The sequence below is a fragment of the Taeniopygia guttata genome, chromosome Z (assembly GCF_048771995.1).
Source record: "Taeniopygia guttata chromosome Z, bTaeGut7.mat, whole genome shotgun sequence".
Classification (NCBI taxonomy): Eukaryota; Metazoa; Chordata; class Aves; order Passeriformes; family Estrildidae; genus Taeniopygia; species Taeniopygia guttata.
In genome coordinates, this window is record NC_133063.1 from 64,536,019 (window position 1) to 64,549,961 (window position 13,943).

Here is a 13,943-nt window from a genome sequence, read left to right on the forward strand (position 1 = left end):
TCGGCATCTTTGAGTTTTTCTCACTGTGGCTACACAGTGTGCGGTAGTGCTGTTCTGCATTGTAGGTGATATCTAGTTAGGCCAGGTAGAGGCTGAAGTTATCCTGAAAGATACTAAAAACCACCTAGGTCATGGGATTTCATTCAAGATACTTAGTGAGGTAACTTACTACTTACTGTGTAGGAAATTCAATGTACTCAAAGTATTTTGCCTGCATGTTTAAATTATATGTCCCCTCTCATTTAAAACAAAGTTTTGATGATATGATTGCATTTGGCCAATGTCATACAGGATGGGGGAGAGCAGAAATAACCTGGTCCTTGGAGTTCCACAGAAAATGCAAATTTAAGTAGAATGTACATTTAGCAAAGGAGTTTTATTCACGAGGGATTGCATACCACCTAACCTTGCAACTGGTTTCTGAACTTTCTCAGTCTTGTTTTGAGATGGGAAGACCAAAACTACATTTTCCAGTTGCATGGGGCTTTTCACTTTGTTAACAAGTCTTTTTCTAATAATTCCTTTCACTCAGTTCTCTTTTTGTACAATGCTGACATAATTCTGAAAAAGCATCAGCTCAATCTGTTGTGATTCTAGGATTTCGCTCTTGGTTATGAGAGTCACAAAGGCCATCATTTTATATTTTTATATGAATTTCAGATTATTTTTTCACACATGTATCATTTTACCTGCATCTAAATTAAATATCACTGACTATATTAATGCCTACTACCCAGCCTCATACAATCCTTCTCTCATTCTGCACAGCCAGCTTGGATAACTTGTCATCATTCACAGACTCTGTTGTTCATTTGCTTTTTCAGGTCATTTGGAATATGTTCAACGGTACAGGTTCCAGCACAAATTCCTTTAGGAATCCAGTGGTGGCCCCTCCAATGTGAAATCAAAACTGGTTTTGTTTCCTATTTTTTTAGGTATTTTTCTATCCACCTGAGAATCTTCCTTTCCTTTCCTCGTGTTGCTTAGTTTCTTAACTTGTACGGCCATGTGGTATGAGAAGTAAACTTTTGCTCTATGTAGATCCTGTTATCTGTTAAGTGCTGGAGTGGAGTAACCAGAGATGTTCTAGAGTGTATTGCATAGCCAGACAAAATTTATACTGAAATAAATGTCTTGAGAGCTACAGAGAAAAATTTTAGTTGATAAGAAAATATCTAGGGAATGTCTTTGTGCAGTAGACACTACAAACTGCAAGGTTTCAGACTATTGAGACATCCAGTGTAATATGTCCACACACTTGTGTCACAGGAAATGCTGGTGATATTCCTACTTGGGCTGAATGCTCTTTAATGTGCTTTACACCTGCGAAGCAGTAGCATCTGTTTGCTATTTGTTCAGATATGGTTTTTATTTGGACTGCAAAGAGTGTGAGCCACCTAAAATCTTAATTCACCCTGGGTTTTGTGGCTTTTCTTGATACAGACTTTTCAGTCTTTTCTGTCAAGCAGATTGCAATTAAGCTTGGAGCTTTTTGTGATTATATTTTACTTCATACTGCTGCTACATTATATTATCAGAAATAGATATTTAACTACAGAGAATGCTGATATTTTTCATTGTTTTCCTTTTGGAAATTTACTGAGAAAGCAGATAAATTCTAATGTCCTTGTTTTGCAGATGAAGAAATAACAGTGGAAGCTTAATTTGCTTCTGTTTTCCTTAAAGGACACCGATTATATGCTGCTGCTTTATAAAAGAATGTTTTTGTTACTGTGTAAGATATTGGAAAATTGTAGGCATGGCCATTCTGATATTCACTTAGCTGTTCAGATTGCTTTTTGGTCAGGGCTCTGGCTCCCAAATAAATAATAAATTAACTTTCCTTTGTCTTTCTCCAAAATTGTTCCTCAGTACCCAACATTGCCTCCCCACATGCTTGTGTTGTAGACCACAGTGTACAGAAATACAGCATACTTCAAGCATTTTGGGCATTTTAAGTTTTGTGGTCAGGACCTTGCTAAGTGGCATGTTAGGGAGAACTGTGTACTCTTTGATCTCTTACCAGCCAAGAAAACTTGTTCTCAACATCAGTCATTTTCATCATCTTAATCATACACTGAAGGGGGAATATTGTATTTTTAGATGTACTGTCTATTTATGTTGCCATACTTTTAAGTTTCTACCAATTGCTTGAGCTGGTCTCCGTGGATGAAACAAGGAAAGTAGAGGAATGAGAAGAGTAATTGATCTATGTTTATTAGATCTGCAAAATACCGTGAATATTGATATAGAATATGAATAGTCCTTCTTTTAAATCACAGCTAAAGATTTATACTTTATTTAGTTTTTCTTCTTCCTTCTGACAGTTAAAAATTAGATACCAATGTTTAAATGAGTATACTCTTATGAAACGAATTATGTTTCATAAAATGTTTCTACAAATTTGTCTTTTAGATCAACTTAAAGAGCAAGACTTTCTTTAAAAAGCCTTTCTTTAAAAATTGTACCTTTTATTTTCATTACCTTGTGAATTTGCACTACATGGTGTGGACAATCCTTAACTGTTTTTACAAATAACGGTTACGTGGTACTTGGACTACTTGCTTTGCAAAGTAAAAAGCAAAGGATTGAAGTGAATCATAGGAAATATTTGCAAAGAAGCTTACAGATCTGAATTTTCCAGCTTTCGTACCAAGTGTTGCAGTAGCTTTTTGCTGTTGTGTGTGCTATTTTTGATTTTGGTTGCATTAGGAAAACTTTTTTCCTATTATTTGCTCTTGGCTGAATATTAAAATTTTAAAGATTATCAATGAAACTGTTATAAACATCATAAGATTTAAACAGATAAACAGAGTGGATTTATAGTCATCACACAGGAAGATGAGAGCTTCTGATAGTCATCTAAAGCTGTAAAATGCAGTAAAACTGGATCAACCTTTCTTTTCTTCTAATACCGTGTAGTAATGCAGACTTGAAAGGATCATGAAGTTATTTTGGTTTGCAGTAGAAGAAGAATTTAAAAAGTTTTGAGTTGTACAGAAAATAAATGGATTTTCAGACATTTTTGTAGTTTTCATGGCAGTCAGATTAATTAATATTTTTTAATTTTAGGTAAGTTTCTGGTGGGCAACTAAGATCGCATGAGCCAAGAAACAGATTATTGATTCTCAAGCGTACATTGATCAGAAGAGTAGAAATGTGAAAAAATTTTGCTTCTTATTTTCCACCTCCAGAAACCATTGCCCAGTTGGATAGATGAACTAATGAGTTAAGCAGAAGGCTGCTGTAAGTGTATGTAAAAGTATGTAGGAAGACAGTTTTTTTTTCTGGAAGAACTACCCTCCTAATATAAATGATGTTTTAAATCAAAAGTACACATGAGATACCAAATGAGATCAGAGAGCTTTTTTGAAAGGCAAGGAGGAATAAAACAGGGCGAAGCACATAGCTGCATTTTTTATAGTCTTGCCTATGCTTAGGAAGTGAAGTGAAAGAACAGATTGCTGGGCCAAGTAAGTTTTGGTTAATCTTTTCTGTATTATGTTGAATCTTCTGTTAGTAACAACATCTTGGGACACACTTCAGTATGACAAAACTGTCATCTTGTACCATTTCTGTAAATTGCAGGGGCTTTTCTAAAGTTTAAAATGAATAAAGCAGGAAATAATGTAGGTGTCAGATTGTGATTGCAATGTGAATCCATTATTTCAATTACTGTCCTCTTGATTTATGTTCTGGTGTAAGCGAAAAAACAACCTTAAGGAAATAACTGACCTGTCCGCACACACTGATCTGTGCATTGGGAGTCATTGCTAGTACAAATTAGTATTACCATTGCTTTATTCTACCTCTCCTTTGAAGAATAGCACTCGAAGTAAACTAGAAGATGTGCTAGAAATTACTTATGGTGTTCATGGATTTGTGAAATCATAATTAAACCTGAGTCTGAATCTTGTGTACATAGAGAAGAGGGCAACCAAGGAGGTGGAGGACTTAAAGTGCAAGACTTGGGATGAGTGTCTGAGGTCACTTGGTTTACTCAGCTTGGAGAAGGCTGAGGGGTGACCTCAGGGCAGCCTACAGCTTCCTCAAGAGGGAAAGCAGAGGGACTGGTGCTGATCCCCTCTCTGAGACTGCTGTCAGGGCACGAGTAGATGGAATGAAACCGCATCAGGGGAAGTTCACACTGGGCATTTTCCCTGTTTCACCTTCACTGAAACAGGCTCCCCAGGGAGTGTCACAGCTCCATGCCTGTCAGAGCTCATGGAGCATCTGCACAACTGTCTTGGTCATATGGTTTAGTTTGGGATAGTCCTGTGAGGACAAGAGAGTTGGAGTCTGTGATCCACATGAGTACTTCACTGCTTGAGATATGCCAAGGTTCTATGATTATCTATTTAGTTTCTGTGGAAATTTTGACCCTTTCAGTTCAGTGACTACAGGGATTAATATAATAAAAGTTGTATATATAGCACTTTCTTTTGTTAATTTTTTAATTTGCCTCTCCTGAACTGAAAGTAACTTGGTAACACATTTTGTGTAAGACCGCACCAAAAATCTGTCCAGTTCATTGTTCTGAGAGTAGCAGTTGTGTAGGACAGAGTACTTGAAGGCAAGCACATAAATACATTTCTCTTGTGTGGCCCCCACAGCCTGCTCTTAATCTTTAGGCTGTGATTTTGGATGTAATAATTCTTGAGGGATTTTTCTTCCACTTTGTGAATCCTTTCATTTCTCAACCTGCACAAACTTTTGGCACCCACAGCATTCCACATAAAGGAATTCCACACCTGAGTTTAGTTTGTAATAAGAAAATATATACTATCATTTATTTTAAATACATGGCATCTTAGTTTATTCAATGCCCTTATTGGGAAAGACTTATTGTTCCTTACTCAGATTCCCGTAAGGCCACATAATTTCTTAGACCTCTATCCTTTCTCTCATCAGTTGTCCATTTTTGAAGATAAAGAGTCCTATTTTTTTAATCATTCTTCACATGGAAGTTGTTCCATAGCTTTAGTCGTCGTTATCTCAGGTCTTTGTATCTTGCATGGCTTTTCTGTGTCTGTTTCATAACACAGGAACCAAAACTGCACAGTACACCGTGTGAGGCACAAGAAGGATCTCAGTGGTGGCATAGTGTCCCGTTCACTGCCAATTTTAGTATTGGGGTTGCTTTTCTGAACAGCCTCTGGACAATACTTGTTCATAAAAACTTCTCAAACTAAATTTGAGAACTTCCCTAAATAGCAGTAGCTAGTTCAGAGCACATGCCGTTGTGTATGTGGAGTGTTGGCTTTCCCCTACCATGTTCATTTCTTTCCCTTTTGTACTGAAATTTGTGCATTAGCAAGACTTAGTGCACTGAAAGATTGTTCATTTTTCCTAAAAAATCCAGGATATTTTCTGGTCAACAGTCAGGGTATTACTTATGTAATTATCCAGCAGTACATTTTCCAACATCCTGTCTGAAGAGTATGCTATGGAATATTCAAATTATCAAAATAGAAATTATTTTTGCAAATGTAGCCCACATTTTGACTTATACTTTCTGAGCATCTTGTGCAGATTTTTCAGAGTTAATGACATTGGCCTTTGAAAAAAATCAAGTTTCTTGAAGGTGCAGAGAAGATATTGTAAATTACAAAAGATTGAAAATTACAAAGGACTCTTCATCCTGATTTGATATATGTATGTATATAGAAACAATGTATGATAACAGAAGTAAAAGAACTAAACGGAAGTTTCTGTAACGGGCAAAGGGCCAGACTTCTAAAGTATTTACTTTTGTGGGTAGTGAGAGTTGGCCACCTCAACTCCTTTAAAAATCTGATCCTGAAACAATTTTTAAGACTGTCAATACAAAGGATTTCTTGAACTATGCTATAAACTCCAAAGTCACCTGCCAAGGGCAATGTCTTCTGCTGGACCTTGCTTTTACTATGGAGATATAAAAGCTCTTTGAATACTAATCAGTGACCTAGAACTCCAACAAAAATTCTAAAATCTTTAGACAAATTCATTTTAGCATTAAACATTTAAGAGCAAATATCTGAATGAAAAGTCACTGCTTTCTTAACTAATACAAGTTTTATAATTTCCCAAGAGACTACTTAAAAAAGAAATATAGCTACTGGTGAGGCTCCAAAGTTGAGCTTCAGGAAACAGTGGCTTCTGTTTGACAATAATAAAATTCATGGGAAAGGCTGTGGGACTTTCTTTCAAGGTAAAAACAAAGGCTTATTTCATTAGCCACTGATACACTGATCCAAGAACAAAAAAAAAAAAAGTAAAAAGTTTAGCCTCTACACAAGCAAAAGCATCACATTTTTTAATATATAAATCTACAAGGAGAGTATGCACACTTATGAAGGCTGGCTTAATTATAGAGCTTAATAAAAGGCATATGTCCTTTGACTGCTGAATTAGTCCACAGGGCTGTTGTTACTGTCAATGATAATGTAAAAATAAATAAAAATCTCCTCCACAATACAGAACAAATGCAGAAAAAGACCTGCTTAGATGCGACGGGAGTGAACATTTTGTCTTGAAAGGGAAACAAAATCGATATGACGTTTTCAGTCTGGCAAATCAGGAAAGGGATCCCTGTAAAAGAAGAGAAGGAAGAAGATGGGTAAACAAAGCAAGAGGGATGTCTTAGTTTAAGCTGCAAGTCATAGGATAGGAAGAAAAGAATTCATATCAAGAAAAATTTTTATTTATTATACTTCTGTATCTGGTGCTTATGTAATAAACTGATAGTAAGTAAATATCCTTGTAGAGAGCATTTGAACAAGCATCAGTCTGTGTTGCATGACCTGTATGTCTGATGAAAGCTGACTTGTACTGTCTGGAAAGCAATGCACTTCCCTCAATAATAGACAGTATATTTCTTTGGCACAAAACAAGGGCTTGCAATAGGTGAATTAACATGACTGACAGAGTTCTGTTTAGAGCAGCTCAACATGAGGGAATTTATCCCTTTTTCTTTAAGAAATTTTGCTGAAAGATAGTATTTCACCAAATAACGTCAACATCATGCTCTGGTAAAAGCATTTTTTTCATTTACGGGTCTGGTTTTGTTACCTGGACCAAATCAGAGTGTTTAAAAACTATTTCTTTTCCTTGAATCTTACTTTAAGTCTCATATATGGCATTCTAAGGATATTTTGCAAAGTATATCTAAAAATACAATCTTTCAAATAAATGGTATAATTTATTTTAAGTGTTTTAAATAGTTTTTCTTGTGCAATGTTGTAGTTCCACATGTTCTGTGTACCTCAACAAGCAGAAGCATATTCTTCATGCTAAACTTTAAAATCAGAAATGTAGGTTCACATAATTTTATCTTTAGACCAAGCCTTGAAATTGTAGTTTTGAGACATAAGGTTTAAAAAGCATGATTCTCTTTTTTGACTTGCCAAATGTCTTTCATTATGCTTGAGAAAGTGGATGGCAAAGAGAAGTAGTCAAGGAGAAGTGGCAAAGCAAATGCAGAATAACACATAACACAATGTTGAAAAGTAAGCAGAATTAATCTTTAAACTGTTTCATATTTTCTGTGGACATCACATGGCTGTGTGAGGATTTATCTTCCAGAAGAGATTCTACTGGGGTTACTTAAGAGGTTTTCCTTGTTTTCATAAGGGTTTGAGGTTTATTTTCTTTTTTAGATCCGCTTCAGTGCTTCTTGATGTAAGATGAGTTGAGTCCTCCCCAGTCTGTGTATGTATAGTCCAAAGAAGTAGCCCCTTTTATATCCTTAATAATCTGGGAACATTGTGGATGGGGAACTTGGGTATGCACAAATCTGTTTATTAAAGAAAATAAACTCAAAGTGTAAAGTCAGTAACGTAATAGAAACTTTGCAAGTCCTTCATAAAAAATGGAGAAATTGTATCTAGCTTTTCCTTTCCCAGCTTTCTGTTCTTTCCATTATATGTGTATTTGCCTCACTGTGTTGTGCAGAGTTTACTCTTTTTAGAAATACCTAGTTCTGCTTCCTATTGGCACTTACATGATTGTACATCTCATGGATTCTCATCCAAAAAGCTGTCAGCTGAGTCCTTCAGATTCCCTAAACTAATCTCTTTTAGAAAGAAGCCAGAGAATCAACATTGATGTCTCTCCATCTTCTAATGTGTCTTCTAGTCTGATTAAAGTTGCCTTCTGGTAGTCACTGGTAAACTGTTATCAGCTGTACAGTTAATATAAAACTTCTAGATTTTGTGTCTTGAATGCCTAATTTATTTATGAAGGCTGATGCAGAAGTTGATTTGGATGTTCCTGGACTCTCTGTCTGACTCACTTCCTCCCTGTTGGTTTCAATAACAAAGCGGTCTCCTAATCATCCCTGGTCAACATATTTTAATTCTTTTTCCTGAGCTCCATCCTACAAGGAGCTTTAGGTTTCCTTTTGAGAGGGAATGTGTGCATAGTTGACATTTCGGTTTTCAATAGTATCAGAATATGGGGCCACATCTCATATACAGCTCCCCCAAAGACAGTATGAAGATATGCCAAAGAGGAAGCTCGCTGACCAGATGTGGATTTTTGTGAACACAGCCAGCTCAGCCTAGAGGGACTCACAGAGCTCTCTGTTGTGGTCAGAACCTGAAACTTATTCCCTGTAGTGACCTAAGAGAATCAACTTGAGGAGATCTTTCAATCTTACATTCCCGTCTGAAAAAAAAGATGAAGGCACTTGTATGACCAAATTTAGCAATTCCAATCTTGAGCATTTTTAATACACATATAATATCTGTGTACAAAATGAGTCCAGTTATCTGGACTCAACTGTGACTTTTTACTTACCGTTCCACTGGTAAGTTTTTAAAATGCAATTCAAGTTCAGGGTTAAATACATCAATTGAATTATAGCACAGATCTTTGCATGTATATACAACAAATTCTTTATCCAGTAGGGAAAAATAAATGGGTGATACTGCTTGGTTTTCCAACAGAGTTCTAAAATTACCTCATGAATATGCAATGTACCTAACTTAGTTTATTGTTTGATTAAGGTCTTGGCATTGACAAGAGGACATCTTTACCACAGAGCAGTTCTTCCCCATGGGATGATATGTTTTTCAATATATCCATACATGCAGCAATAAGACATGGAAAATGGAAGTTACTAACTGGATATCCAGGTAACAAAATAACTCCTTTTTGTATGGTGTATCCTGTCTCCCACCCACCACAAACACAGTTTCATTTTGTATCATGTTGTTCAATTTATTCTAATAATTCTGCTAACTTCTTAGATTTTTGACCACATGCAAAGATCTAGAATAAGCACTTCTAAAATCCAAACAATGTATTTTTTTTCATTTTCCAAATATTTTGTCTGCAACTTACTTGAACTGTAAGGAAAAATCTGTTACAAGATATCTCAAGTTGGAAGGATCCATTAAGGATCATAGAATCCTAGAAGAAGGGCCGTTAAAGTAATTAATTGATATGAAATAAAGTTACATGGAATTTTGAATCTCAGTGGTGCAGCAGTTTTTTGCATAAATGAGATTACTATTTATATAGCCCTGCACTAGAGAGACTCTGGTGCAGGGCAAGAGTTAAGGTCTGGAGTAACAGTCGCTGCATAGGGGCTTGTCAAGAGGCCTAGTGAATTAATCAGTTACAGCAAAACTGTCTCCACATTACTGCTCTGTATCTCAGAATTGACCCTTCCTCTGTTCCTGGTCCTCTAGGCTGCAGTCATTGGTTCCCTCCACCGTCTTTGTACAATGAGTCACAGATTCAATCGTCTGATCCATCAACAAAGAGACTTTGGCTGTTTGATATTGTTCATGACCCTGAAGAGAAATATGATGTGTCTGAAAAATACCCTCATGTGGTGGAAAAACTACTCTCACGGCTTCAGTATTATCACAAACGTTCAGTGCCTGTGTTCTATCCTGATGAGGATCCCGCGTGTGATCCAGCAGCAACTGGGGCTTGGGGTCCTTGGGCATAGTGAACAAAGCTTTGCACCCTGTAAAAAACCTCTGTAGCAGAGTCTGGTTTATGGACTCAGAGTCCTAGTGACATATTTTCTACTTTCTTTAGTGAGCTGTTGCTAATTGTGAGCTTATTTTTTCAATAATACAGTATTTCTTATTCTTGATCTGTTGGGAATCTTATTTCAGTCTTTCCCACTCTCTCATTCCCAACAGCTATATGTGAAATGTTAGTAATTTTTTTTTTTTTTTATATTCTTTGTCTGGAATATGCTCTAGTGCAGAAGATAAACATTACCTCCTTCCTTGAAAGAAATTGAAAGGCATTGAATTCCTTGTAAGGAATCATGGCAGCAGGGACATCCAAAATTAATCAGCCTTGTGGAGTATACTGAATTCCGATTTCATGTTTGTCCAGAAGACAAATTCTACTGAAAGCTATTTTATATCTGTATTAACATAATTTTTTTTTGCCTTTAGCATGTACTTCCATCCAGAAAAGGGAAGAGTAAAAAAAGAAAACCTCACGAATACAACAAAATCTCTATTTCTTGTTCACTCTTAATGTATCAAACCAGAGTAGAGAGTGATGATCAACTTGAGTGCAGGGCTGTCAGGTAGAAGGATCTTGATAGGCTGAAAAAACGGATGAATAAAGATTTCATGAGTTTCAACAATTGCAGAGTCCTCCAGTTGGGGTGGAACAGCTGACCAGATGTAAAGCATTTTCATGGGGAAAACATCTAGGCATCCTTCTGGACAATAATTAAGACAAGAGTTACCATTTTCTCTCTAAGTGAAGAAACCCAACCAGCTGTTGTTCCATAAAAGTGAAAATGTAGCCAGCAGCTAGGGCATGTCTTAATTCCCTTCTACCAGTGCTCAAGCATAGCATCACATTTTGATGCACACAGGAAAAGTATTGACTATGTGGAATTAGTTCAGTGGAGAACTATGAATATGATCATGGGGACATAAAGAAATGGGTTAGTTTATGGTGGTTAGAAAAAGGGAAGTTGCTATCTTCACCTACCTAGTGTGAGAGCTTAGAGAAGAGGAAGCAGGACTCCTCCAAGATGCACAAAGATAAAAAGCACACAGGGAACATGTGGAGTTCCAATGCAATATAAGGAAAGGGGAAAAAAAATCACACCCTGTGGTTAATTAAATATGGGAAATGTGAGACTATGGGAACCCTTATCCTGGGCATGTTCAGTCTTCGGGGGGAGAAGATTCTGGACAATTCTATCCCTGAAGCTGGATCAAATTTGAAGTTGACCTGGTTTGGTAGAGGTGGTGAGGAGCAACCAGTGACCTCCAAAGGCCCCTTTCTGCAAGAATTGCTCAACGATTCTGTGATTAACAAAACCTTACTTTTATTACCTGCCTGGTAAGTACCCTGTCTTTATTACCACATGTTTTCATCCTGAAGTGGGCTCTGAGCCATGAAGAAACCAAGCCAAGCAATATTTTTCAGTTACTCATCAAATTGATGCAAGATAACCTGCCAGCTCTCTATTAGTGTCTCAGACCCTGAGTTCTGGTACTGCTTCTCAGTGTCCTTGGCTAAGTTCTCAGGATGCAGAGCTCAACCTATCATCATGTCCAGAAAGAAGGAATCTAATTGCCTTTTTCCTGGCTCCAGGACCAACTCATATAAATTGCACTAAAATTTTGCACAACTTCCCAGTTTTCTCTTGGGAGACTTGTGCTAATTGTTAGCAAACAGATTAATGAAGAGAAACATTTGACAAAATCTGTGCATTAAAAAAAAAAAAAAAGTCTGTAAAGAGATAACCAAGAAAACTGAAAATGCATATGCTTTCTAATACAGCTGATTCACTACTACACTGTCTTAAATCTTATCTTGAATGCTTGTATTTTTTACCTTTGATGTTTATTTTATGAGTGGAAGTGAAGCTAAAGCTCTCCAGAAACCTGTTCAGCATTTTATTTTATTTTTCTCCCAAAGAGCTTTATGTTACTTTCTAAGCTATTTGTATTCACACAAACATGCATTTCCACAGCCTATCCAGCCACAGGGAGAATCATCTGATTGTGACCTACCTCTAGGTAATTTATATTTTCACTGGTAAAACTTACCTGCTGTGACAGAAGCTCCTACTATACTACAGTTAGCAACTTTCATATGAACTAATATATTTAAAATATTAAATTAAAACTATAATACATTCTGCAGAAGCAGCCTCCAAACTGGTACCTGATCATATCTCCTTCTATTTTATGAAATACATTTAGACTTTTCTGTCATGCAGCTCTTCACTCGGTTCCTGTTCAGGTTTTAGCTAACACACAGTTCATACAAAGACCTGATGCTGGGATCAGCACTGTGAGATCCAAGAGAGAATAACACATATGAAGTCTACGGGAAGGGCTCAGGTCATTATGAAAGCCATTACTTGTCTGCTGCAGACATAATCCTTCCTACTGATTGTCAGTTCCTTCAGAATCCACTAACTTAAGGGAATCATGTAGACCAAACTTCAAAGCTGGAAGTCATAAATATGACAGCTTGCCCAAAACCACCTCTGAAGCATATCCAGCATCAGCCAATCTGCTGAGGTTTTCATGCTTCCTGATGGGATATGTGAGAGGTCTGCACTGTGACAGAGGAGAAAGGATGAGCACTCTTATCAGCAGCTCTGGGAGTATTTTGCTTATATGTAAGTTATGACTTAGACAACGTGTGAATTAAATGTTAGTCTCATTTGTATGAAGGAGATTGAGCTTTTGTTTGATGTGCGCGTTTCTTTCCTTTCCTAATGACCTCATAAAATAATTTAGAGACCATGTTGTCCTGTAAATTAGACCCTATTGAAGCATGACAATCTTGGCTTCAGAGTACAACAGCATTCCACTTTTGAGCTTTTGAAGATTCTTTATGATAACTGAGGTGCAGGCTCTGTTATTTGCTGACCACATAAAGGGAGGGAAAATGTAAGCAACAAAACCTTTTCATAAGCTATTGCATCACATTGACAAAGTTTGCATCTTCCTTCCGTTGCTCCAAAAACACCTTTATTACAGTTGCCTTTTGTAACTGTTGCAGTCAGTTTGTTTTATACTGATACAATTATTTATGTTAGTTTATAGCTAACCTGTTTAGTGCAACTGTAAGTTCCATGTTCTAATTGTAGCACACAGTTAGTAACGGTTTCAAAAGTATGGGATTCTGAAAGAGTGAAGTGTTAAATTACCTTTTGTGACCTTTAGATTTACTATTTTTATATGTGTCATCTTATCCTTCGAATGTCTTTTTGAGATAAATCAACCAAAGAGCAGTAGTTCCATTAGTTCTTATTCATCCAGAATGTTGTGGTACAGTTTATTTGTGCAATCAAATGCAAATGGAGACATTGACAGCCATTCCCCAGTATATAAGGCAAGTAGATCCAAAGTATTTATGTTATCCTCACTCTTTTTTTTTGTATTGTGTATTTATGTAGTGTCCTGTGTACAAATGCAGACATGTAAGATTAGAAAGCTAACTGTTCTCAGTCAATATCACATATAACAGTTTATAGTAGGTGTTACAAGATGTGGTTGTTGCAATAACAAGGGACTGGACTTGGGGGTGGGGGAAATTTTTTTTGCCCTACATTCCTGTGTGCCCTTCAGCATTCAGCACTTGTATTACATGAGGAAAGATGTCTTACCCACAAAAGTGGAAACTTCTGTTAATGATATTTTTAACTGGGCTTTTTATGGTGATAGCTAGTTTCCTGGAAAAGGAAAAAAATCACCTAAATTTATGTGTAATTAATGTCCTTGACTCCCATCAATGTCAGCTTCTTGGCTGAAGTTAGAAAATATTTTTAAATATCTAATTTTAATTTCAGAGGTAAGCAGAGCTTTTATGTGTTCTCTTTTCTCTGTGTCCTGCAATCTGCATTTTAATGTCTTGCTGATATTCTAATTTATATATTTAATTTACTAGGAAGCGAGTGTGGCATATCATTGTCTCACACAGGTATTCAATTCACCCTCTGTTTCCTCTCA

General features: G+C 36.6%; 1 protein-coding gene across 1 annotated transcript in view; it reads left to right on the top strand.

Moving 5' to 3' along the window:
* ARSB (arylsulfatase B) overlaps positions 1-10,600 on the top strand; it is a 59,533-nt gene extending 48,933 nt beyond the window's left edge. The window contains exons 7-8 of the mRNA XM_002188404.7: positions 8,988-9,116; positions 9,675-10,600. Of these exons, the coding sequence (XP_002188440.6) occupies positions 8,988-9,116; positions 9,675-9,940 (395 nt within the window). The 3' untranslated portion in view covers positions 9,941-10,600. The remainder of the gene's footprint in view (positions 1-8,987; positions 9,117-9,674) is intronic.
* The last annotated feature ends 3,343 nt before the right edge of the window (positions 10,601-13,943 follow it).